Raw genomic sequence first — 24,494 nt, 5'->3', positions numbered from 1 at the left:
TAAGAGGTCCTCCATTTGGAATCCCCTTGATAAGTCAGAATGGAGAGCCTCTCTGGCAGAACTAGCCTGTCCCTGCATTACCTGGTCGGCTATTCATTTGTAATGTCCAGGGGTTAGAGAAGCTGACTTCAATGTAAATAAGGGATGTCTTTGGGAAACAACCCCTTAAAATATTCCATAATATAGTTATTGAGGCATCAGTTGTATGGCATATAAACCATACAATCAACCAGAAATCAACATCATAATAACATAATAAAATGCAACTATTCGTTCTATTACATCTGTGACATTAATATATGTTCCTGTTGGGTATTTTTAGTCATTGTTGTCCAAGGTAACATAAACTGTTAGTATCTAATGATCCAACAACAGAATCAACCACCAAGAGGATTTCACCTTTATTAGAGGGTGAGTAAGGATGACAATCCCTGACAAATTCCAACCAATAGTTAATCATTGATAAAGGTTAAAGGCAGTAGGATTTAAGGTTACGTATGTTGAAATTTTGGGCTGTAACATGGGAGGTATCTTAATATCTATATCTGTATCAGGGTGGGAAAGGCAGATCAATAAAAGTATCCTGTCCTTTCAAGTAGAATATTAACAGAGAATATTAGTTGTCATGGCAAAATTTAAGGTAGTTACATACGTAATTTCATTGATGGGATTCCATTTACTGTGGTCATATAAATGGCTAAGTCACTGTGCAACCACAGCGAAGGGAGCATCAGACCAGCTGCCTAGACGCACCGCATATCACTGGGACTATTGTACGTTGGATTCTATCACCATACGCACTCCAGACGCTTCAAGTCTAGTAACGGACTGTGTTTTACAACAAAACGTTTATACATTGCCAATATGTGTTCTGGGGGCTGCGCCAAGTGCCTGGGTATTGCCTTGATTCCCTTAGCTATCCTGTGTATTCTTGCAAACACACTGCTGTTTTTTCCGGGAGGGAAGGTCGCAGAGAAAAATGAGCACATCTCAGATGAAGTCTGGTATTTTGGTGGAATACTGGGATCGGGGGTTTTGGTGAGTAATGACGCTCAAAACTGTATTTACTTACTTTACAAAGGCTCAAAGGTTTAACTTTTTATTATTTCTAATGATTTGTCTGGGACATTTCTCAACCTTCATAATTGTATAATTATAAACACATTTTTTATCTTTTAATTATAATAGGCTGGACATAGTAAGATAATGATTGTGTATTATTGTGGTCATATGATATTCTATGGATAGGTACGTATGATAATTCGTATGTTACCATCTTAGGGGGGGGGGGCAGCAGGGGTCTTTACAAACATTGCATTTGAGGAATACAATTTACTGAACCAGGCCATTATTAGTAAGGACTTGTATTATTGCATTATTAAAGCTTGTGAACTTTAGCTACAATGTCAAGCGCTTTTACTGAACCTTGATAATTCATCTTTATGAAAATATGGATGGAAATTACTATATATGTAAGTATGTTACTATGTTACTCAAGCCTTTGTTTGCCATCTATGGCAGAGAAAATGTTGCAACGAAATAAAATGTTAGTGAGAAGACCATAAAGGATTAAAAGGGCTGTCTTATCTGGACAACCATTTTCCATATGCCATGTTAGGCCATATGGAAGTCATAGAAGCGGGTCCCAAAGTCTTTGCCACTGCAAAGAGTTCCTTCCACTTGAGTGGTGACACGTTCAGATGAATGCCATATAATATATTTGATGAATAATATATTTGTTATTGTCAGTAGATCGTTGAGGAAGTTTCAGTCTTAGAAATGGTTATCCAAATGGGATAACCCATTTAACAAATGACCAGTTTTAATAACTTTTCAATGTCTTCCAGTTATATGACTTTGCTGTTTTTATACACAGCAATTATTGCTACATTCTAACCAAGAATGTATTGCTCCTGTAATAATCCATTGAATCAGATTCTTTACCTACATGAACATACTCCTGATTAAATCGCTATAATGGTTGGGCATGTTAAAATGCAACATACCCAATCTTGCTGTCCCCCATACATACCCGAGCTTTAGCTAAATCTCGAAACATTCAACCGGCAAGCCCTGTAAAAGCCCGTTTAAGTGTAGACATTTTTAAAACCTCGGAACCACAGACAAACAATCAGTGATTTGAAAAATTTGCAACGTTTATCTGATAGACATTGCACCAATTTCATTTCGCCATCTTTAAACGCAAATTTCAATCGTATTTAAAATACATTTGTATATATTGTTAATGTGTTACTTTAACGGATACTTTAACGACAATTATAATTTTTATGTAGGAAAAATCAATTTTGACAATAGCTGTATTGTTGATCTTTTTGTTAATTTAGACTAGGCAATAATTGTTACAATTGCTTGGAAACTAACGAATCGTAATGATATTTGATGTGTAAATGCCTAAGTAAACTCATGTTACATCACATACAGGATCTGAGATAAGCATCCTAATATCTGTACTCTCAGCGAAAATATTCAGGTCATTCTACTCAGTAGTAATGCCCTTTTCTTCTGTACACATTACCTGAGGGTATTAACCTTGCCTATATGTTGAGAAGGGTCACTTAAAAAAAAACTTGCATTGCAGATAGTTATCAATGTTCTTTATAGCACAATTTTTTAACAAGAGGTGTATTCTGGTTTATGAAAGATTTATATTTTGGAGGTTTTTTTCCCGTATACTTGTACCCCAACTGGCAGAGTAACTTTTTTTTTTACTACAGAAGTGAGATATAACTAGCATACAGTGACCAAAAACACTTGGCTTAGAATAAATTCTGTAAGGTCAACAATACATATATAGAAATATATTGTTCACGAATAAGAAAACCAAATGACAATATGCTACATATGATAGCTTTCTTTTTTTTGTTATTTTTATTTAATATATTTTTTAAGTTCATTATAGAAAAGGTGGGACCATGAACGGAGTGGGAGGAAAGGGGGACATCAACTAGATAAAACCAACAAACACTTTCAGGTATCCTCAGTATGTTCCTGAAAGCAAAGGCAGATATTTATAGAGTAGGATCCCAAGCTGACAAGGGGCAGCAGGATCCCGCTAAGCATAATCTTCTCAAGATATATTTCTATTATTGTACTGAAGAAGAGTGAGATGTAAAGTTTGTGCGATAGCTGCGGAAATGAACAAGAAGTCCAAGTTGGTTCACCCCACCCAAACAACATTATTGATAAGCACTATGTACGTAAGGAGGGAATATATCATCTATTTTATTAATTATTTAAAAGTATATCCTGAAACATTCTTTTTTTTTTTATCTGCTTTTTTCTTATTGTATATTTTTTTATTCTATTTTCTTTAACTGAAAATATATTCCAGAGATTTGCTTTACAGCAGGCAACTGCACATAAAACTATCTGAAGACGGCAGACTCCACCGTAGTGTACACAGCACGAGCTGAAAACCGAACTCTACAAAGCAGAAAATCATACCCCATTATGAGAGCTCAGGGAAACTAGAATATTCCAGAATTGTTTTCTTATAAATAGATTTTATATAGATCTTTAAAAAATATATATCCAACATAAAAACTTGATTAATCGCCTTGGCAAAAAGAATCAAATTGAAAAAAACAAAAATGGCTGCAGCGCCAAGGGGTTAAACAATAGGGCTTATGTAAGGGGAGGTGCGCATAGAGAGAAAATGGATTTAGGGAAAAAGAAGAAAAGGATAGAGGAAGGACATGTGGATCTACTGACAGTATCTGAAAGTGAATTTACAAAGGGGCTGAGATTTACTATTCAAAATGGTTCAGAATTCGTTGATAATGAGCACCAGATTTAATAATAATTTTAGATACTTTTTGAGCCACCGTCCAAAAGGGGTCATAGTCTAGCAAAAAAGGGTCACAGCTTAAAATGCAACGCCGTGTGCCAAAATTGTGCCAATATTTTGACACAAAATGCTAGTTTGAACTTAGCCATTCAAAGAGAAAATTGTCTAAACTGTTTTCAAGAGTCGTTTTTGGAGCCGTTTCTCTATAGAGTCAATAAGAAACGGCTCAAGAAGTAACATGCATTTCTGTTTTGCGGTGATTTTTTAACACGTTTTGAAAAATGGCTGCGTAAAAAAACGACCCGTCGAAAAGAATGCCGTATTTCCCATTGAAATCAATGGGCAGATGTTTGGAGGCGTTCTGCTTCAGTTTTTTCAGCCGAAAAACTGCCAAAATAAGCTGTGTGAACCTAACATAACATGCTACAACAATGTGTTTTTTTTACCTCGTTCATTTCTTTTGGTTTCATAATAAGGTGCGGTTTACTAAAATAATAGGTTGTCAGCTTTCAACATTCCATATTTGTTAGAAGGGTCCCCTGTCAATAAGTGATCACAAGGTGTCCCACTGCTGGAACCCTCAGTGATCAGTTGTACTCGGCAGCTAATGATCAGGTTCCCTACAGCACCCCTGCAGGTGAAATAATGTATTATACTATTCTGTTCACATAATGCTGCATGTGCGGTGACCTCCAGAGCGAGAGATGCTGTTGGGGACCCCCTTTATTATCTCATTATTCTCTAACAGAATATTTGAGCATAAACTGGGAGAGGAATATTGCACCCCTACAAGAAACAAAGTCTATAATTGGAACTTTATTAACGTAGAAGATAATATCTAGCGCATGACCTTGTCTTTACGGAACCACACGTCAAATTCTAGTCAATGGATCCTATTTGTATTGAGATTGAATGTAGCAGATCTAGAAGGATTATTGCACTTGGTCCCAAGCTGTTACCTCAAGCACCGATATTATAATAAGTTACCGTCCTTCCTTCTTTCCTTCCTTGTCCTTCCTTTGTACAATACTTTCCATAATAAAATAAAAGTCTGCATAGTTTAGTTATTCTAACAATTTTCTTTGAAGAATCAAACAAAACTTTTTAGCAACATATTTGTTTTCCGTTCTCTCAGTTGTGTGGTCACTATGATGTATACCAAATATCACAATATTTCTTTTTAGATGGTGTTCCCAGCTTTGGTATTTCTCGGGTTGAAGAATAATGACTGCTGTGGATGCTGTGGAAATGAGAAGTGTGGAAAGAGATTTGCTGTAAGAAAAAAAGTTCTAGCTTCAATGTAATGTAGAAATGAATGGAAATCTAACAATCTAACTTGATTTTTTTTTGCACTGTTTAAGTAGTTATGTTCTTATACAATGTGTACACTGGGGTTCAGCAGGGGTGAGAGGTGTCACTTTTACTTTAAGACCACATGCACACGTTGTGTAATTTGATGCGGTATATTCGCATCAAAATCACTAAACACGGATAATTCTGCGGGTAAAATCCGCGTTTCTTTGTGCGTTTTTAGGTGTGTTTTTTAAATTTTGATGCGTTTTTAGACATAGATTTTATGCTGTGGATTTTGGTGTTTTTTTTTTTTTACAAACTTGTCAGATACAATTCTGAGACGGAAAGGCAAGTTAAATTGACATACTGCACCGCAGGTCAATTTATGTGCAGAAAATTCTGCAGCGGTAGATGATATTATTTGAAATTTGCCACCCAGCAAATCCACACACATTATGCATTGAGTCATGTAATCCCAGCCGGCTCATTTTGCATGAGTGTGGGCAAAGCAGTGAACAGGTTTGGGAACTCCCACTGGTAGAGGCATAACTTAAAGGTACTGGGCCCCAATGCAAAAATACTATTGGTGTCTTCTTATGAGTCAAAGGGACTTTTGGACCCTCAGGCACAAAGGCCCCAATGCAACCTCTATACTTCTGCCCACTGGAATGATTCTCCTCTCTCCAAACCAAAGTTCTTTAAGGTAGGTCAGGAGTAGGGGTTCCCCAGAATGGAAAACAATTTCCAGGCTCACCATGATAAAAATGTTTAAATATTACTGCTATATTCCCCTCAGTAGTTCTGTAGCCAGTGAGTGAAATTGTATTACACTGCAGATTTGCCGTGTGCATTTTGTCGAAAAGTCCAGGGTCCTCCCTTATTTCATCACATTCCATTATAATACATTTACCTGCTGTATTGCAATAACTACTATGTTCTGGTGTCAATAAATATGTACAAATTCTTTATTTGCATAGTAGGGACATCCAAGATTGTCAATATATAATGGAAATTAGAAAGGGAACATAGGCACAACCATGTAGATTACTCATAAACTGAGTTTAAAATAGAATCACCCCCTCGAGTAGACAAATTCTCACTACAATTTGGGGTGGTCTTCATAGGGATAAAAATTTCTCTGAACAATTCTCAATGTGATAAGGATATGATACTCAAATTGTTGTGACTCACTATTTCTCTCTATTTATTCCTTTTGAAGATGTTTTCTTCTATACTGTTTGCTGCCATTGGGTTTGTTGGTGCTGGCTACAGTTTTATCATCTCTATAGTTGGAATAAACAACGGTCCGAAGTGTGATATTGGCGCTGGAAACTGGACGTATGCTTTTAATGGGGGGTAAGTATATTGGTTCAGTAGTTACCCCAGCTCAGCTACAGTACTCATTGTGGTCTACTGGAGTTAAACATTCAACCTCTGTTGAATTTCTCCTAATGTCGAAGGCTTAGGTTGTTCTTCATTCCAGTCTTGTTCTTTCCCTTGTGCTTTAACTTGCAGCTCTGCTTGTTTGCATATAATGAGACAAATGAGTTTAGAGAATTGCTCTAAAGCAGGGGTATCAAACTCGGCCGGGTAAGTGGGCCGCATATAGAAAAAATGGGAAGTTGACGGGCCGCATTACTTTCAAATTTGATACAATACAAAATTATTGTTAATCAATTAGTTATTTGAACTACTATAACACTATATTACTAGAATAATAATACTACATTACTATAATACCACCGCTAGGTTTAAAATTTGAGATATTTCTCCACGTGCTTATTTCAACAATCCAGCTTTCCAGTTTAAGTGTCGCTAAATGCAGTCCGGCGGCTCAGTTAGCACACATGTCAAGATTGGGCAGCCCCTTTTTTAGATAGTGCCGCAGTGCCCTCTGTGGATGCTGCCGCAGTGCCCTCTGTGGATGCTGCCGCAGTGCCCTCTGTGGATGCTGCCGCAGTGCCCTCTGTGGATAATGCAACACACCCCTAGATAAGGCCACAGTGCCCTCTGTAGATAAGGCCACAGTGCCCTCTGTAGATAAGGCCACAGTGCCCTCTGTAGATAAGGCCACAGTGCCCTCTGTAGATAAGGCCACAGTGCCCTCTGTAGATAATGCAACACACCCCTAGATAATGCCAGTGTCCTCTTCAGATACTGTCACACACCCACTTGTAGATAACGCCACAGTGCCCTCTGTAGAGGCTGCCACAGTGCCCTCTGTAGAGACTGCCACAGTGCCCTCTGTAGAGGCTGCCACAGTGCCCTCTGTAGAGGCTGCCACAGTGCCCTCTGTAGAGGCTGCCACAGTGCCCTCTGTAGAGGCTGCCACAGTGCCCTCTGTAGAGGCTGCCACAGTGCCCTCTGTAGAGGCTGCCACAGTGCCCTCTGTAGAGGCTGCCAAAGTGCCCTCTGTAGAGGCTGCCCCAGTGCCCTCTGTAGAGGCTGCCCCAGTGCCCTCTGTAGAGGCTGCCCCAGTGCCCTCTGTAGAGGCTACCCCAGTGCCCTCTGTAGAGGCTGCCCCAGTGATGTCAGGGGCTTGCCCAGAGCTGGAGTCCCAGGCAGAGCGCTAGTAGGCTCTTCCTGGGACTCCAGCTGTGCTCCTGACATCACTGGGACTCCTGCTCTGGGAAGCCCCTGACATCATTGTCGATGTATGGACAGCGATGTCAGAGGCTTCCCCAGAGTCCCGGAGCAGAGCCGATAATAGCGCTCTGCCCGGGACTCCGCTCTGGGGAAGACCCTGACACACTGTCCATATATGGGCAGCGATGTCAGGGAATTCCACAGAGTCCCTGAGCAGAGCCGACACCAGCGCTCTGCTCGGGACTCCGGCTCTGGGGAAGCCCCAGACATCGCTGTTCATATGTGGACAGCGATGTCAGGGAATTCCACAGAGTCCAGGAGCAGAGCCGACACCAGCGCTCTGCTCCGCTCTGGGCAAGACCCTGACACACTGTCCATATATGGGCAGCGATGTCAGGGAATTCCACAGAGTCCCGGAGCAGAGCCGACACCAGCGCTCTGCTCGGGACTCCGGCTCTGGGAAAGCCCCAGACATCGCTGTTCATATGTGGACAGCTATGTCAGGGAATTCCACAAAGTCCCGGAGCAGAGCCGACACCAGCGCTCTGCTCGGGACTCCGGCTCTGGGGAAGCCCCAGACATCGCTGTTCATATGTGGACAGCGATGTCAGGGAATTCCAGAGTCTCGGAGCAGAGCCGATACTAGCGGCTCTGTTCCCGCGGGCCGCGGATGACAGCCCCAGGGGCCGCATGCGGCCCGCGGCCCGCGTGCTTGAGACCCCTGCTCTAAAGGAACACTAAATGTAAAAAATAAACAAAAGTATACTAGCAAAATCATTATGACATCCTACTCTTCTTTGGTATTGCTCTGTACCACACACAATGCAGTTGGAGATAAAGAAAAAAAGCTATTCTTCCATATATGTTCCGTGAAGCATCCATTTTGTCTTCTACTTCTCACAAACCTTTGATCAGACCCATCTTTGGCTGGGAGTGAGCCTGCAGGAACAGGAACCTTCACCCTGCACTCTATCAGAATGGAGTTGTACTCTACCCCTTTAGCTATACTCCTCTCTAGCTTATAGAGGGGGTTCCCAAGCAGGGGACCCCCCCCCAACCCCCCCCCCCCCTATGACATCCATATGCTGTAATAGGGCATATGGAAAGAGATTGTCTTCATGAGAAAATCCTTTTAAGTATCTCTATTTTCCAAAAGTGACAACCAGTAATTTAGGGATTACAACTCCTATAGTAGTGTTAGCTCATTTCCCAGATAAATATCAAACCTCTTTTTTTCATTCAGTAAGATCACCACATTATAAGCACATACAATATTTAGCCATAACATTAACCCCTTCCCGCCGCAGCCCTTTTTCAGATTTTCGTTTTCGTTTTTTCCTCCCCACCTTCCAAAAGCCATAACGTCTTTATTTTTCCGTCTATATAGTCCTATGAGGGCTTGATTTTTGCGGGACGAGTTGTAGTTTTTCATAGCACCATTTATTTTGCCATATAATGTACTAGGATACTAGGAAACAGGAAAAAACTATTTGTGGGGTAGAAAATGAAAAAAACAGCAATTCCTCCATGTTTTTTTGCGCGCCGTTTTTACGGAATTCACTGTGCAATTAAAACAACATGTTAACTTTATTCTGTGGGTCCATACGATTACCGCGATACCAAATATATATAGTTTTTTCTATATTTTACTACTTTTACAAGTAAAAGTGTAAAAAAGAAAATGTATTTTGTGTCGCCAAATTCCGAGAGCCATAACTTTTTTATTTTTCCGTCGATTAAGTGGTATGAGGGCTTATTTTTTGCTGGATAAGCTGTAGTTTTTAATAATACCATTTTGGTGTACATGCGACGTTTTGATCACTTTTTATTTCATTTTTTGTGGGAGATTAGGTGACCAAAAAATAGAGATTCTGGCGTTTACAATTTATTTTTTTACCGCGTTCACCGTGCGGATTAAATAATGATATATTGTAATAGTTCAGACTTTTACGGACGCGGTATACCAATTATGTTTATTTATTTATTTTTTACTATGCTGGGAAAAGGTTTTTTTTTTGTACTTTTAATTTAAAAAAAAATTTTGACATAAAAAAAACAACTTTATTTAACAAATATTTTCTTTTTTTATTAGTCCCCCTAGGGGACTTCAACCAGCGATCGTTAGATCGAGTGCGATGCCGCTAGTTACTCTGAAGTGTCGGCTGTAACAAACAGCCGACACCGCCATCGTATGGAGCGGGTTCACTCTGTGAGCCCGTTCCATACATCCCCTACCCGACTTTGGTGTATGGATACGTCAAATGTCGGGAAGGGCTTAAGACCACTGACAGGAGGACCGGTGATATTGTCATGGGAGGCCAAGGCTCGTTGATGCGTGTAGGGAGCGAAGTCTAGCCCATCTGATCTGATCCCACAGAAGAGCTACTGTAGCACAAATTGATGAAAAAGTTAATGCTGGCTATGATGGAAAGGTTTTTGCAGATGTTGCGTTTGCGGTTGCATAGCTGCAGTCCGGTTAGTGTGCCCATGCTTACCCCTGCCCACCATTTTGGCATTCATGTAGATGTTACTTTGCCATGCAAATAATCTGATTGCCCGGGTTAGCACAGAGGACTGGTACAGCACGAGAAAAATCTTGGAGACGGGAGTGGGAGGTTCGGATTATGGGGGGTGTTAGTCATAGATTGTTAGCAAAATGTAGAGCGCGGGTAGGGTGGTAGACAGAGATGAGAGAGGGGATGTAAGGAGGTGCAGCACTGTGGAGAGCATTGTGGGTTAGTGTAATAGTCTTAATGGGGTTGTCCGAGATAAATTTTTATTTAAAAGTTAAACACACAATACACACATTAAATATTCCCTAATATACTTACCTGTGCAATCTTGCTTCTGTTCTCCGTTCTGGCAGCTCTTTTCTTCCGATCACCTGTCTTCTGACGTCACGTTTTCTTCCTCCTCCACTGTCGTGTCGTGTCCCGATCACATGGTCTCGCCCCAGCGAGACCTCGGATGGGACACGACACGTCACTGGAGACGTGTCGTTTCTGCGGGTGCCCGCCCAGCCTATGCAGCTTTTTTTCACTGTGAGCGCGCCTATGCGTGTTCACAGTGAAAAAAGTGAAGAGGGACGGCACCTGCGGGAATGTCGGGTCTCCGGCTGTCAGTGACTGCCGGGGACCCGGAGGAGAAGATAGAAGCAGCTTTCGCTGCTTCTGTCTTCTCCGATGTCTTTTTACACAGCGTTCAATGAACGCTGTGTATAGGAATAGAGACAGCAGCAGCGGCGCTGTCTCTATTCCTCCCGGTGATCATGTGACTGGTCACATGATCACCGGGTACCGTTAGTGGCAGACTGCTGCTGGGTCTAATCAGACCCAGCACAGCCCTATTAGTGACAATCGTCACTATGAGAGGGCTGATTTCCCCTGTAACTGGGGCTGCTGTGCAGCTCCAGTTACAGTGGAAAAGATGGTGTAAAAAAAATATATAATGTTCCCCAAAGGTCTTTTTTGACCTTTGAGGGACAGACAATAATAATAAAAAAATAGTAAAGTACAAAAAAAATTTAAATAATAAATACACATAAAATACCCCAAAAAAATACCGTTCCCCCTGTCAATCATTGTTGTAACGCTAGCGCTGACCCAATTACCCTAATATAGACATGTAATATATAGAAATTTACGGTAGACAATGACGATCACAAATAAAAGGTCTATTTTAGGGTAAAACTATGTTATTACCCAAAAAAATAGCTGAAACGTAAAAAAGCTTATTTTTTTACTATTATTTTCAAACTTTATGAATGAAAATTCTAAAATGGCAAAAAAGGTGTGCATAAAAATGATAAAAAAATAAACCTGCATTGTCTACGGAAAAAACGCCGCAAAAATAACGTCGTTAGCGCAACAAATAAAAAAGTTATAGCCATTTAACTAACACGTGCTAAAAATGGCTAAACGGTGTCTGGTCCTGAACTAGATAAGATCTTCTGGGGTCCTGTATCTAAGCCTATATTGTTAGGCTTAGATACAGGGTCTAACAAACAGTGTCACACATGGAGCTTGTATCTAAGCCTAACACAATGTAGGCTTAGATACAGGACCCCAGATGACATTCTTTTTATTCCTGTATAAGGGTATGTTCACACGGCCTATTTACGGACGTAATTCGGGCGTATTAACACCCGAATTACGTCCGAAATTACGGCTTGAAATCGTTGGCAAACATCTGCCCATTGAAAGCAATGGGCTGATGTTTGTCTGTTCACACGAGGCGTATATTTACGCGTCACTGTCAAAAGACGGCGCGTAAATAGACGCCCGCGCCAAAGAAGTGTCATGTCACTTCTTCAGACGTAAATGGAGCCGTTTTCCATGGACTACATGGAAAACCAGCTACAGTTACGTCCGTAATGGACGCGGCGTTCAAGCGCCTGCACATGCCGTTACGGCTGAAACGACAGGGCTGTTTTCTCCTGAAAACAGCCCCGTAATTTCGGCCGTTATGGACGCTGCCGTGTGAACATACCCTAAGATTAGTGTTTTGGGGCCCTGTATCTAAGCCTAACATGTGGTATTCTTAGATACATGGCCCATGTGTGACACTGTCTGCTTGGGTAATGTTACTAAGGCTACCTTGTGGTAGGCTTAGATACATGGTCTAACAGTATCACACATGAGCAGTGTATCTAAGCATCCCTCTACAGTTTGGGTCCTTGGTACTACATCAAGTTCAAGGACTACTTCAATGACACCTTTTTTTATTTTTAATAAAATCGTTAACCAGTGTTGTGTGTGTTATTTTATTACAATATTTTTTCTATGTCCTTCTCATTTATTTAAAAATTTATTATTAGTTCATTATTAATGGCCACTGTCTAACAGCGTCCATTAGTAAGGCTTCATGCACACTAGCGTGTGTATTTTCCACGCGTGAAAAACTTGCGTCAATCCCATCCGTGTGTTTGCGTTAGGGCGGATTAACACGAACGTGCTATACGTCCGTGCAACCCACGTGGTATTCACGCGGGTCGCACAGACCTATGCAAGTCTATGGGGCAGTGCAGACAGTCCGTGAGTTTTACGCAGCGTGAGACCGCTGCGTAAACTCGCGACATGTTCTATATTTCTGCGTTTTTCAAGCATCACGCACCCATTGAAGTAAATAGGTGCGTGAAAATCAGGCGCATCCCATGGAAGCACTTCCGTGGGACGAGCGTGATTCGCGCAACAGCAGTAAAATAATGAATGTAAACAGAAAAGCACCACGTGCTACAAACATCCAGAGTGTCATAATGATGGTGGCTGCGCGAAAACCGCAGCCGCACATCCGTATGAACATGACACGGAGCTGTCAAGTGCATTTTGCGCACGTATTTGTGTGCGCAAAACGCACACGCTCGTTTAAATCCGCCCTTATGCATCAGTGTGCTTTTCGATTGTCATGTGTTATTCACGCACTCACAAAGCCAGCCCATTTTTACCTTCTTTTTTACAACAAATTGCTGTGTAAATCACGCACCAAACACGTGTGTGCTGTTTGTGGTTTTCATGCATGCATTGACTTCAATGTGAGTGTAGGTGATTGATAACGCGCCAATAGAGGACATGCAGTATGTTTCACGCAGCGGACTCTCGCTGCCTGAAAAGTCACATGTGTCAACGGCCCCATTGAAATAAATGGGTTGCGTGTGTTGTGCGTTTTTTCAAAGCACAGCACACAGACTTGATTCACGCTAGTGTAAATCGCGCATAAGGCCCCATTCACACCACGTCGAAACCACGCACAGCACACGCGACCCATTTATTTCAATGGGGCCGTTTTCACATAGCGAGAGTCCGCTGCGTGAAACATACTGCATGTCCTCTATTGGTGCGTTATCATGCACCTACATTCAAGTAGATGCATGCGTGAAAACCATGCACCAAACAAGCGTGTTTGGTGCGTGATTTATGCTGCAATTTGTTGTAACAAGCATTAAAATCGAGCATTAAAACTGCCTTGCGGGAAAAAGAAGCGACATGCTCCATCTTTGGGCGTTTACGCCTCTGACCTCCCATTGACTTCAATGGTAGGCAGAGAAAGCGTATTTCGCGTTGTTTTATGCCTGCGGCGCTCAATTGCCGCGGGTGAAAAACGCCACGGAAAACAACGCAAAAAACGCATCAAAAAAAGCCACAAACAATGCCGCAAAAAACAGACGCAAAAAAAAAACGCCGAAAAGGCTACGATAAATGCCGCGAAAAACATCACAAATAAAGCCGCAAACAAAGAGGCAAAGAACGCCACGAAAAACGACAGGGAAAACGACACGAAAGACGCAATGAAAAACGCCGAAAAAAACCCGCAAAAAAAGACGCGAAAAACGACGCAAAAAAGGCTACGATAAACGCCACGGAAAAAGCTTCGAAAAACATAGCGGAAAAAGACGCGAGAAACGCCGCAAACAGAGGCAAAGAACGCAGCGAAAATCAACTGGGAAAACGCCACGAAAGACGCAACGAAAAACGCAGCAAAAATAGGCGCAAACAACGACGCAAAAAAAGAAATGATAAACGACGTGAAAAAGGCTACGATAAACGCAATGGAAAACACAGCAAAAAACATCGCAAAAAAAGACGCAAACAAACAAGCAAAAAACGGCAAGATAAACAAAGCGAAAAACACCCCGAACAAAGCGGCAAACAAATACGCAAACAGCGCACAAAAAACGGGTAAAAACGACGCAAAAATCAACGTGCAGGGAGAGGTAAATCTGCCGCAAACTTCAAGACGGAATTTTGAGGCAGATATTCCTCCTGCAAAAAAACTCTGTGTGAACATGGCCTTAGTGGAGAGAGACATGAGATAGAAGAGGGTGGACGACGGTTGGGGGAGACACGAAGAGGTTTATAGACCTGAAAAGAGAAAGAAAACATAAATGTGAAAAACATATTGGGGGGGAGAATATTTGCTCATCATCCTTCAAGAATGTCAGCAAGGAGACAAGTCCAGTGAAGGAGGTCAGCGGGGAGGAGCAGGGACAGCTCACGTGAACTCTTGGAAGGTGCGTGCACGCTCATTGCAGCCTGCAATGAGCGTGCACGGGAAAAAAGTTTCATAACAAGGAAAGATCAACAAACCAGAGCTGAACTGCATGTAAACAAACCGTGCTAAATTCAAAGAAGAAATGTGTTAAGTAGAATTTTTTTTAAAAATAATGCTTTATTTAGGTTGTCTGTATAAGGGGTAATGTATGACACAGTTTTTGAAAAAATGTTGGTATCTCGGACAACCCCTTTAAATTTTTTTATAAAGTGGTTGGGCAACCAGTGCAGTGACTGGCACAGGGTAGATCCAAAGGTTAGAGATATGGGTAACACAGCAGAACAGCAAAGCCTCCACGGCAAACAGGTGCAGGCCTCCAGGAATCCGACTTGAAGATCCCACAGTATCCAGACAAGAACAAGAGGAAGAGGCAGCTCTCCAAGTTAAAAATATCAAATAGATGGATTTACTCTCCCATATGTGCAATTACTCTCCCAATGCAGCCTTTGTCATTCAGTATTACACAGGTGTATTGAGGGTTTTTATACAGCACAGCGCATGGAGTAACAGTGAAAAATGTACATAAAATAACTTTAACCACGTGCAGCCCGCTAATAGACTATAAACATCCGGGCGGTCTGCAATTAACCCTGCAGGGCCGTTCTAGAGCGTCCTACAGAATTATATGTTTTTTCACTCTGTGGCGGCATTTAGCTCCGTGATACTGCTGTCTTCAGACAGCTGACATCACGGAGCTCTGCGTGGTCTCTAGGCATGTGATCATTGTGACAACTTGTCACAATGATCACAATTCTATCCCCGTCGGCGGCGCTTCCCCATACTCACTGCACCCCCCCCCCCCCACTCGCGACACACCCCTATAACTTTTTCCTCTTTCCCTCTCCTGGCAGGCTGTCAGGGAGGGAGAATAATAATAATAGTAGTAATAAAACACGCACACTTTTTTTCCTTCCAATAAATAGTTTCTATCTATCTATCTATCGATCTATCTCGCTGCATATCTATCTGTCTGTCTGTCTATCTCTCTCTCTCTATATGGCCGTAATTTTCAAAGTTCGTGCTCCTGAATTTACAGTCCGCAAATGCGAGTGTCTGTCCGCGGCCGGCCGTGCCTGTAATCACCGGCCGTGTGATTACAGGCCGGTGATTACGGGCACAGCCGTGTGCAGGGGGCCTTGGGCTGGGGCTACACGGCGACTTTGGCTGCCACACTGGTCGCATACACAAAGATCGCTTTGGAACCAGCTTTGGAAAATTTGCTCTCCAAAAGCCGGTTTGTAAACTCCGCCTTGCGCCCAGTGTGTAAGAAATGCACACACATTTAGTATCGCTGAAGTCGTCAGAAGTTGCCAAATATGTATTCAGGCGTGTTTACCGAGTGGCTGCACCAGATGTCAAAAAACATCATCGAATTCACATATTCACATTTTTTTTTTAAATTTATTTCCCATTTTTACTTTTACATTTTTTTAAAAGGAAAATGTATCTATTATTTTTGTACAAAATATGGAAGCCCAACATGTTCTGAAAAAAACAAGACCAAACACATGTAAGTTGGCAGAGTAATAGAAGAACAATTCGCTTTTAAATTGGCGCATTGGCTAAAACGTGAAAAAAGGCCTGGTCAGGAAGGGGGGTAAAGCCTCTGGTCAGGAAGTGGTTAAGAGTGCACAATGTCGTATATCATGATAGTAAAATTAGTGGAACACACATAATGGTAATAAGCGAGCACCTGATCAGAAAATACCGTATAAATAATGATCCAATATCATTGTACATATAGTTTCAAAATACAGACATCACCTGAAATCATTATTTATTTAAGTCAGGTTAAGAATGCAAAACATCTTGGCACTCGCCCAAGCTGAAGACACATAGGGCTATGTATATATATATATATAGCACTAAAACTGAGCCGGCTCCGGCATCTAACAGTGGCAATTGCAATGTCAAAAGATTGGTCATGTGACTAAACATAGTCACATGACCATACGCTAATCAATAGTGACTCAATAGTCATCTGACGTTCAGTCAGAGGAAAGTTAATGCCGTGACCATGGCAACGGCCGCATGCGCACCCATACATACGAGAAACACATTCAAACCACTCAGACTTAAATATTAGCAAAGGGAATAAAGAGAATAGTAACCATTGCGGTCTAATATTACCAGCATCCTCAATTGTACAAGATGATCCCGACATCGACCGCCATTATTACTAGAAAAATGTGGCTGGTCATATGTCAGATGAGAGCAGTTTCTTTGGAGCCAATCGGGTGGAGCATACTGAGTAGGAGTTGGTGGTCTACAGTGTCAAATGCTTGAGAGAGATCCAAAAGAATCAATAGAGAATATTTGCCGTTTGATTTAGACATCCGTGAAATAACTTGCTTTGCTGCTTGAAAATGTTCCGTTAATCATTTTAATCTTGTTTTACAGAAATTACCTAGGGCACCCAAATACGTGGAGTATATGTGAAGCACCTAAGGACATAGTCCCATGGAACCTGACGCTGTTCAGCTTGCTTCTGATAATGAGCGCAGTCCAGGCTGTTCTCTGTGCCATTCAAGCCATCAATGGTCTTATTGGGACAATATGTGGAGACTGCAAATGTTCTTCATGCTGTGGGGTAGGTTGAAGATTTATTATAATGTCTACACAATATAAACAGTTATTTGGGATTTTGTGTACTGCAAGGTTTCGTGTACAGTCACTTCAGCAGGAGAATGTTACTTTGCAGCTAAAACCAAGTAATGTCTTATCTCATTGGTTTAAATTGGCTCCTACAATGGGTGTAACAGACCAAATAATACATTTCCAATAAAAAGCAGTGGAGTTCTATTGGAATAAAAAAAAAAGTCACATAACTTGAATTATGGGAAAGTCCTTTTATAACTTGTCTTGTTTGGTGGTGGGGGGGGGGGGGGTGGGGGCAACAACATCCATCAGGCTATAGATAGATAGTGTACTGTAATGTACTTTATTGCTGCTGCAACAAAGCCGCAACATCTGAACTTGGACTAATAATGATCGAGTAGTCAACAGATGTTAGATCACTATTACAATGTCACGAAGGGTCTGTGGACCCACTGGGCCGTACCGCCTTGGCGGTAAGGCAGCTGGCCAACAGGGCGCAGAGCAATGTCAATAGTTCATATAGGGTACCTGTGGCAGCTCAGACAGCAGCAGGGCAGGCTCGACTGGGACTAGGCAGCAGGCAGACGTCAGGCGAGGTGGAGCAGGACAGCCGTGGATGCAGCACAGCAGGACTTTGGCACAGCTCAGTGCTAGACCAGGGATGTATGGTTTGCTAGGAACAGGAACTGGAAACAGGTATAGGTACAGGGACAGGGACTGGAACAGGGAACACACTAGGAGGCCATCACGTAGACAAACTAGGGAACACAACAACGCTCAGGCATAGAACTAGGGGGCTGGACCCCTCTTATAGTCCAGGGTACTCACGGGTCAAAGTTCAACAAGAATGTACGGGATCCGGCTGAGGTGAGTGGACGCGAGCGCTGGCGTCTCCTGAGGAGGAGGCTGGGGCCAGCGCTTGCCGACTCGTGGCTGCGGCTGTCAGGGGGAGGTTGGAGCTGACAGGCCCGCAGCCACGGACAATACATACAATATATGTCATATGCATACAGAGAAATGCTGGGATAGCAGTATAGCAGTGTATTTACATGTACCATGTCCATGTGTCTTATGATCAAAAACTCTGTGACCAAAAACTGCCTAAAAACCGCTGCAGAGGAGTTATTATCAATGTTATCAGCTTAAGGCTTTATTCACATGTCTTATTTTTTGCTGTACTTTTCACAAAAGGTGAATACTGATAATGCAGTCTTACTTGACGGGGAGGGCGGAGCTTTTTTTTAATGGTCACCCGGTCAGCAAAATAGAAACCTCCCCATGGGTCAACAACCTTCATCGATCCAGCTGTTGTGAAACTACCACTCTCATCATGCCATCTAATATTTGCTCTCTAGCGCTTGATATATGGTGACCTGTAGGCACTACAGGGTCCATATATCAATGCAATTATACCAGTAATCTGACGTAATTGTATAAAGAAAAGGTCATTCGGCATGAGTCCATTATATATAAAGGTCCGCCACCACTTTTCTCAACATAAACATTTGTATCAGGAAAAGGTGATTTAACCTTCGTATGAGATTTTTCCAAAACATTGTTTTTTTTTCTTGTTTGAAAATTGGTATTGAACAACGTCAGAAGAGGTCTGCCATTGTTCAGTAGGGTGGGCTGCATTCCCCAATAGTCAATGTGGTTTTGAGGAATACAGCAGACATCACACAACCACTGGATTACCAATCTTCATACATGACCCAGATTATGTTTAGGCACTCTACATTATTTTCTTCTAGGACTAGCTGCTGTAAAGAGAACCTTTCACCTGCCCATACATGTGCAGCTGAGGGCAGCATGTAATAGGCAGGGCTGCACAAACACTGTCTCACTTCAAAAAATGTTCCTATCTTTCTCCGTTATTTAGATATCGGTGCCGTTATTTTTGGATCCCGATATTTAAATGAATGAACTGTCAATGGGACGTGTAATTGTCAAGGGGGCGTGTCACATTGCTGTGACACTAACCAATCATCTACGGACAGTGTCACAGCAAGAGCTGGGGAGAGGAGGAGGAGAAGAAGAATGTGAATTCTTCTTCTTCTGTTCCATGGCAGCGGGAGTATCTTCGGCAGCAGCATCGGAGCTGTGCGCACGTGCGCACGCTTTCACTCACTCTTCAGCTCTCAGCAGACAAGAATGACAAGACTGTGCGATGTCTCACTATATATCACACTGTCTTGTCAACCTTTTCTGCTGAGAGCTAAAGAATGAGAGCGTGCGCGCGCATGCTCGCACAGTTCCGAGCTTCGTGTGCGCGCGCACGCACACGCTCTCCTCTCTCCAGCTTTTGCTGTGACAATGCCCGTAGCTGATTGGATAGTGTCACAGCGATGTTACACGCCCCCTTGCCAATTATACGCCTCATTGACAGCTCAGGGTATTATTTAAATATTGGGCGCCAAATATAACTGCACCGATATCTAAATAACAGAGAAAGATAGGAACATTTTTTAAAGTGCCCCAGGGTTTGTGCAGCCCTGCCTATTACATGCTGCACATGTATGGGGAGGTGAAAGGTTCTCTTTAATCGGGTATTAGAAGTAAATCAACAATACATACCACCAAACAAATACATTGGAGTATTTACATAACCAGACCTTCATGGTATCAGCAGTACACTTATATATTATGGGGTCCCTGCCGACATTACTATAAAAAATGTGAGAAGACAATTTATATATTACTTAATGTTATTAATAGATTTTTCATTCTATTGTTTTTTCAATCTGCAGGGTGAAGGAGCTGTTTAAGTCTAAATCCCCCTGAACAACTGTAGGAACCCTGTACCTCTAATATAAGGATATCAAAGGATGAAGAGCTTGGTCACCGCTCTGACTAAATACCTTATCTGGTGTACTTAAACATAAGACAATAATATGTCTCTACCTTAACTCCTCCTGTCAATGTATAAAATGTATTTATTCACTAAAGCAGAATGCAACTGAACTTTGTTAAACGGGCAGTTTGCCATCATCTGTCGTATTTATTTGCATCTGTCGTGAAATCAGACTTTGACTTGTTCTGAAAGTAAATTTGATCTCTTTCTTTGTTAAAGTGCGCCTTTAATCTCACAATAAAGGCAGACATTTAGTGATACATGAGAACACACCCGGTGAATTCACAAAGATCCAGTGCCAATACTGCGGTAAAGTAGATGTAGGAGAGGAGTTATTTAGTCCAGCAGAGCAGTTTGTTATTTGGCACAACTTATTGTGATACTTTACTCAGTTATTATTGTTAAATGACAAATTCAGGTCTGCTACATTTATGTGACCAGTATTAGTTATGTCCCTGATTCCTGTATGGTTTATAGGATGATCCCTGTAACCTTATGCACACGGATGTTTTTAGAGTCCAAGCCCAGTTTGGTTTTCTTTCGTTATACTTAGGCAATTTCGGCCAGTAGAGCCATGCACATGGTCATATGCTTAAAGCGTACCTAACTTTTTCCTCTGCAGGCTCTATCTCTAATTATCAGCTGTCTCTGAGCTAGTGGTTGAAATCCAATGGCTATCATGTCTTCTGTACACTGCACACATAAAAGAGGAGAATCCTGCTATCCTTTCTCTAACTATCACATATATATAGAAGGCGCAGCAGCATGGAGGAGATTATACACAGTAATGAGCAATGTAGCTGAGAATCCTGCACTGTGGTGGAACACTAACATTTACCACAAACTGACATCTGTGTGTGTCTTTCTCACACGGCTCCCCTCCCCTGTCTAAAGACTTGTATAGGCAGCATGTCTGTGTCTCTTTCTCTCCCTGCTCCCTCCACCTGATCCCCCTCCGCTCTCTATAGTCTTGTATAGGCAGGCAGTGAGGAGACATACACCTACTTTCTGCAGTCTGTTAATTCTGCTCTGTAACCAGGGACCGATTTTGCTTGACAACAGGGGGTGGACAGCAGATAACAGGAAGGGAGACACCAAGTGGCAGTAATTTCACAGAATTTGAATGTATAAAACAACAACATTTTAACAGTAAGTAAATTACAAAGTTGATATATATCAGGTATACTATTAGATTAGCATAAGTTATTTGAAAAGTTAGTGTCCATTTAAATATTAGTTTTTCCGACGGATTTCACATATTCAAAACGCAGCATGATGCCATATATCGTTCTGACTTCTCCCCTAGAAGCATTAAATTCAGGGCTTGTAGAGGAAAACTTGATCTGTAGAACAGACCCTCACTCACAACTTAGCGGCTACATTATTATGTGTCATACAAATATGTTTTGTGTACCATATAACGAGCCAAAATGCAACGAGCCTAAAGTACAGTCATAACAGAGCTGGATTTGTCATTTGCATTTTTTGAGACTGCATTATTTCTGCATCCTGATACTGTATCTCAATAAGATAAGATAGCTCCGTTAGTTTACCTGCAGTTCTTAGAAAAATGACAGATAAGGGCCCTTTCAAATCAGCATTCCTTTCTGCTGTGGGGTTCTGTCGGAGGTTTCCGTCGTGTTAACCGCTCAACGGAAAGGCAAACTGAAACCTTAGCTTCCGTTTCCCTCACTATTGATCTCAATGGTGACGGAAACATTTCCGTTTGTCACTGTTGTGACAGGGACGGAAACCATTAGCTAGGTTTTCATCACCATTGAGTTCAATGGTGAGGGAAACGGAAGCTAAGGTTTCTGTTTGCCTTTCCGTTGACGGGGTTAACCCGACAGAAACCTCAGACGGAACCCCTCAACGGAAAAGAACGCTGCTGATGTGTACACAGCCTAAGGCTTATATATATCTGCAATGTACTATCATCGTATATGGCAGAAAAATCTCCCGCCATTTACACTGATGTGCTTATTGACGTCAATCACCAAACGTATGCCAATAGGGTGTCCTTTTGGCATACCTTTGTCTCAGATAAGTCAGGATTCCACAGCCTCAACTGTTTTGAAAATCACAGACGACTAAACTTTTAAATACAACTAGATACAAAAAAAGAGTGGTGTATCCTGCATGTTGTACTTTTTTATGGGAACCTATGGCAGACATATGCAACTGTATAGACATACGAAAGCACACAACTGGACAGACGTTTCGCGGGACCCTTTCAAAGGCTCTAGCCGAATGTAAACACTGATTGTGGTGTGAATTAGACACTGTGGTATAACAATGAGTTATGAGAAACTCAGCTCTGCTGCATCTGCATAATAGCTTTGCCATAAAAATTGTAGTCTATCGTAAGCACAATAAGTCGACCATATCTACACTGCTACTAAATACATTCCTCTTGTACAACCTTTCCATTGTTTTTCTTCTTCAGCAGCTTGTTAATAAATTGCTTGCGCTTGAATGAACGTAACCTTGGAACGCTAGTCTATTATTTACTATGCTTACACTTCTATATACTGCATTATGTCCCTTCCTAGAGGTATCCTACATGTGAAACACAGCACACATTGAGTAATATTTATTTGTTTTTATATAAATAGACACAACCTTGTTGCTTCTTCTCTCTCTTTTATACACACACAGTTAAAGGGGTTATTCAGTCGCTAAAAATTGGAGGCCTATCCTCAGGATAGGTCATCAATAGCTGATGGGTCAGGGTTCGACTCCCAGGACCCCCACCGATTGTTCGAGGGCTGCGACCCCTTCAAAACAGCTGATCGGCGGGGGTCCCGGGAGTCGGACCCTGACCCATCACCTATTGATGGCCTATCCTGTGGGTAGGCCACCAATTTTTAGCGGCTGGATAACCCCTTTAAAAGGTAACTAAACTTTCAAAAACCTTCTGACATGGCATAGTGATATGTCAGAAGTTTTGATGTCTGGGGGTCTGAGCACTGAGACCCCCACCGATCTCTAAAATGTAGAGGCTCAATAGAAAGTCTATGAGCTTATACACTAGTTGCTCTTCTTTCCAAGGAAAGCCAATCAGAAACTAAGCGGATCAGCGCTTCTGCCGCTTCGTTTTAGTGATTGATGGGGTCTTAGTACTTAGACCCCCACTGATCAAAACTTCTGACATGTCCCTATGACAGGTCAGAAGTTTTTTTGAAAGTTTAGTTACCCTTTAACAGTACATACTGTACAAAGAAAGAAACGTGGCTTAGCCTGTATCATGTGAGGTTGCATGTCATGTATGTTTCATTCAATAAAGATTTCCACTGTATGAGTCTGCTTGTGGGTTATTAACGTGAAAAATAGTTATATTCTAATATAATATGCAGTAATTGTAATTCTGCATTCATAAGTGGTCTACGTCTAGTAGGTTTCACTTCAACATGGTTCCGGTGAACTATTGTACTACTCAACATTGAAATTGCAACACCAAGAAGGGCAAGATGTAAGGTTATGCAAATTGAAAAAGTAGCAGGTGTCGCTAAGATCTGCAAATGATGACATTTTCAAGCACCTCGTTCCAATCTGTGGCACGCTGGAGGGGCATAAATCCCAGATTGAAAGTAAAGTTTTTTAGCCACATGAAACCTCAAAAAGATCAAGTGGTTTGGGATGATTGTGCGATGCCTCCTGTTCGCCGGCATGCCAGTTATCACCGCTTGTCACAAACTGAGGGGGGCAGAATCTTTGAACTGAGAGACCTTGGTTTATCACTCCAGCAGTTGGATACGCGCCTAGGCCGAGATGTCAGCACTGCTCAATGTTGCGTGTCCCGGAGGTTGGGAGAACAACAACGAATGGGAATGACAGCAAAAGGTGCGCGGAGGTGAACCTCTGCGCGGACAGATCGTCTGATTGGAAGAATGGCACGTAGTGATCCATTCTGTACTGCAAATGAAATTGGACGTCACATCCTTAGCCTAGGGCTGCAACAAGTGTTGACACAAACCATCAGAAAGCATTTGCACGACATTGCGCTACGTGCCAGATGTCCAGCTACAGGTGTTCCATTGACCACATGCCACCGCTTTCAAAGGCTATCAGCAAGACGGCAATGGAGATCTATCCTCTTCAGCGATGAGTCCCGCTTTTGTCTCGAACACAATTATAGCCGGAAATTGCTAAGGAGACCACGTGGGCAACGCCATGAAGAGGCCATCACAAGGGAACGTCACACGGTCCTACTCCCAGGATCATTGTGTGGGGTGGCATACTGTATGATAGCCAAACCCCTCTACTCTTCATTTCAGGTACACTAACAGCTCGGCGTTATTTTGAGTTGGT

The 24,494-nt window shown here is 42.1% G+C and overlaps 1 protein-coding gene and 1 long non-coding RNA gene across 2 annotated transcripts in view; one reads left to right on the top strand and one right to left on the bottom strand.

The window, feature by feature from the left end:
* The window catches only part of LOC142759354 (uncharacterized), a 43,391-nt gene that overhangs the window by 11,037 nt on the left and 7,860 nt on the right, over positions 1–24,494 (bottom strand). The window lies entirely within an intron of this gene.
* Positions 601–23,481, top strand: LOC142759353 (transmembrane 4 L6 family member 4-like). The gene is made up of 5 exons (XM_075861439.1): positions 601–1,038; positions 4,993–5,082; positions 6,321–6,457; positions 17,135–17,324; positions 20,080–23,481. The coding sequence occupies exons 1-5, from the start codon at positions 865–867 to the stop codon at positions 20,095–20,097; spliced, it is 609 nt and encodes a 202-aa protein (XP_075717554.1). The 5' UTR covers positions 601–864; the 3' UTR covers positions 20,098–23,481.

Source organism: Rhinoderma darwinii, chromosome 4, assembly GCF_050947455.1.
Source record: "Rhinoderma darwinii isolate aRhiDar2 chromosome 4, aRhiDar2.hap1, whole genome shotgun sequence".
NCBI lineage: Eukaryota > Metazoa > Chordata > Amphibia > Anura > Rhinodermatidae > Rhinoderma > Rhinoderma darwinii.
This window is presented reverse-complemented; position numbering and strand designations above follow the sequence as displayed.

Coding starts and splice junctions, on each gene's coding strand:
- LOC142759353 (XM_075861439.1), top strand. CDS start 865: ATGTGTTCTGGGGGCTGCGCCAAGTGCCTGGGTATTGCCTTGATTCCC. Junction 5,083..6,320: donor AGTGTGGAAAGAGATTTGCT/GTAAGAAAAAAA, acceptor TTCCTTTTGAAG/ATGTTTTCTTCTATACTGTT. Junction 6,458..17,134: donor ACGTATGCTTTTAATGGGGG/GTAAGTATATTG, acceptor CTTGTTTTACAG/AAATTACCTAGGGCACCCAA.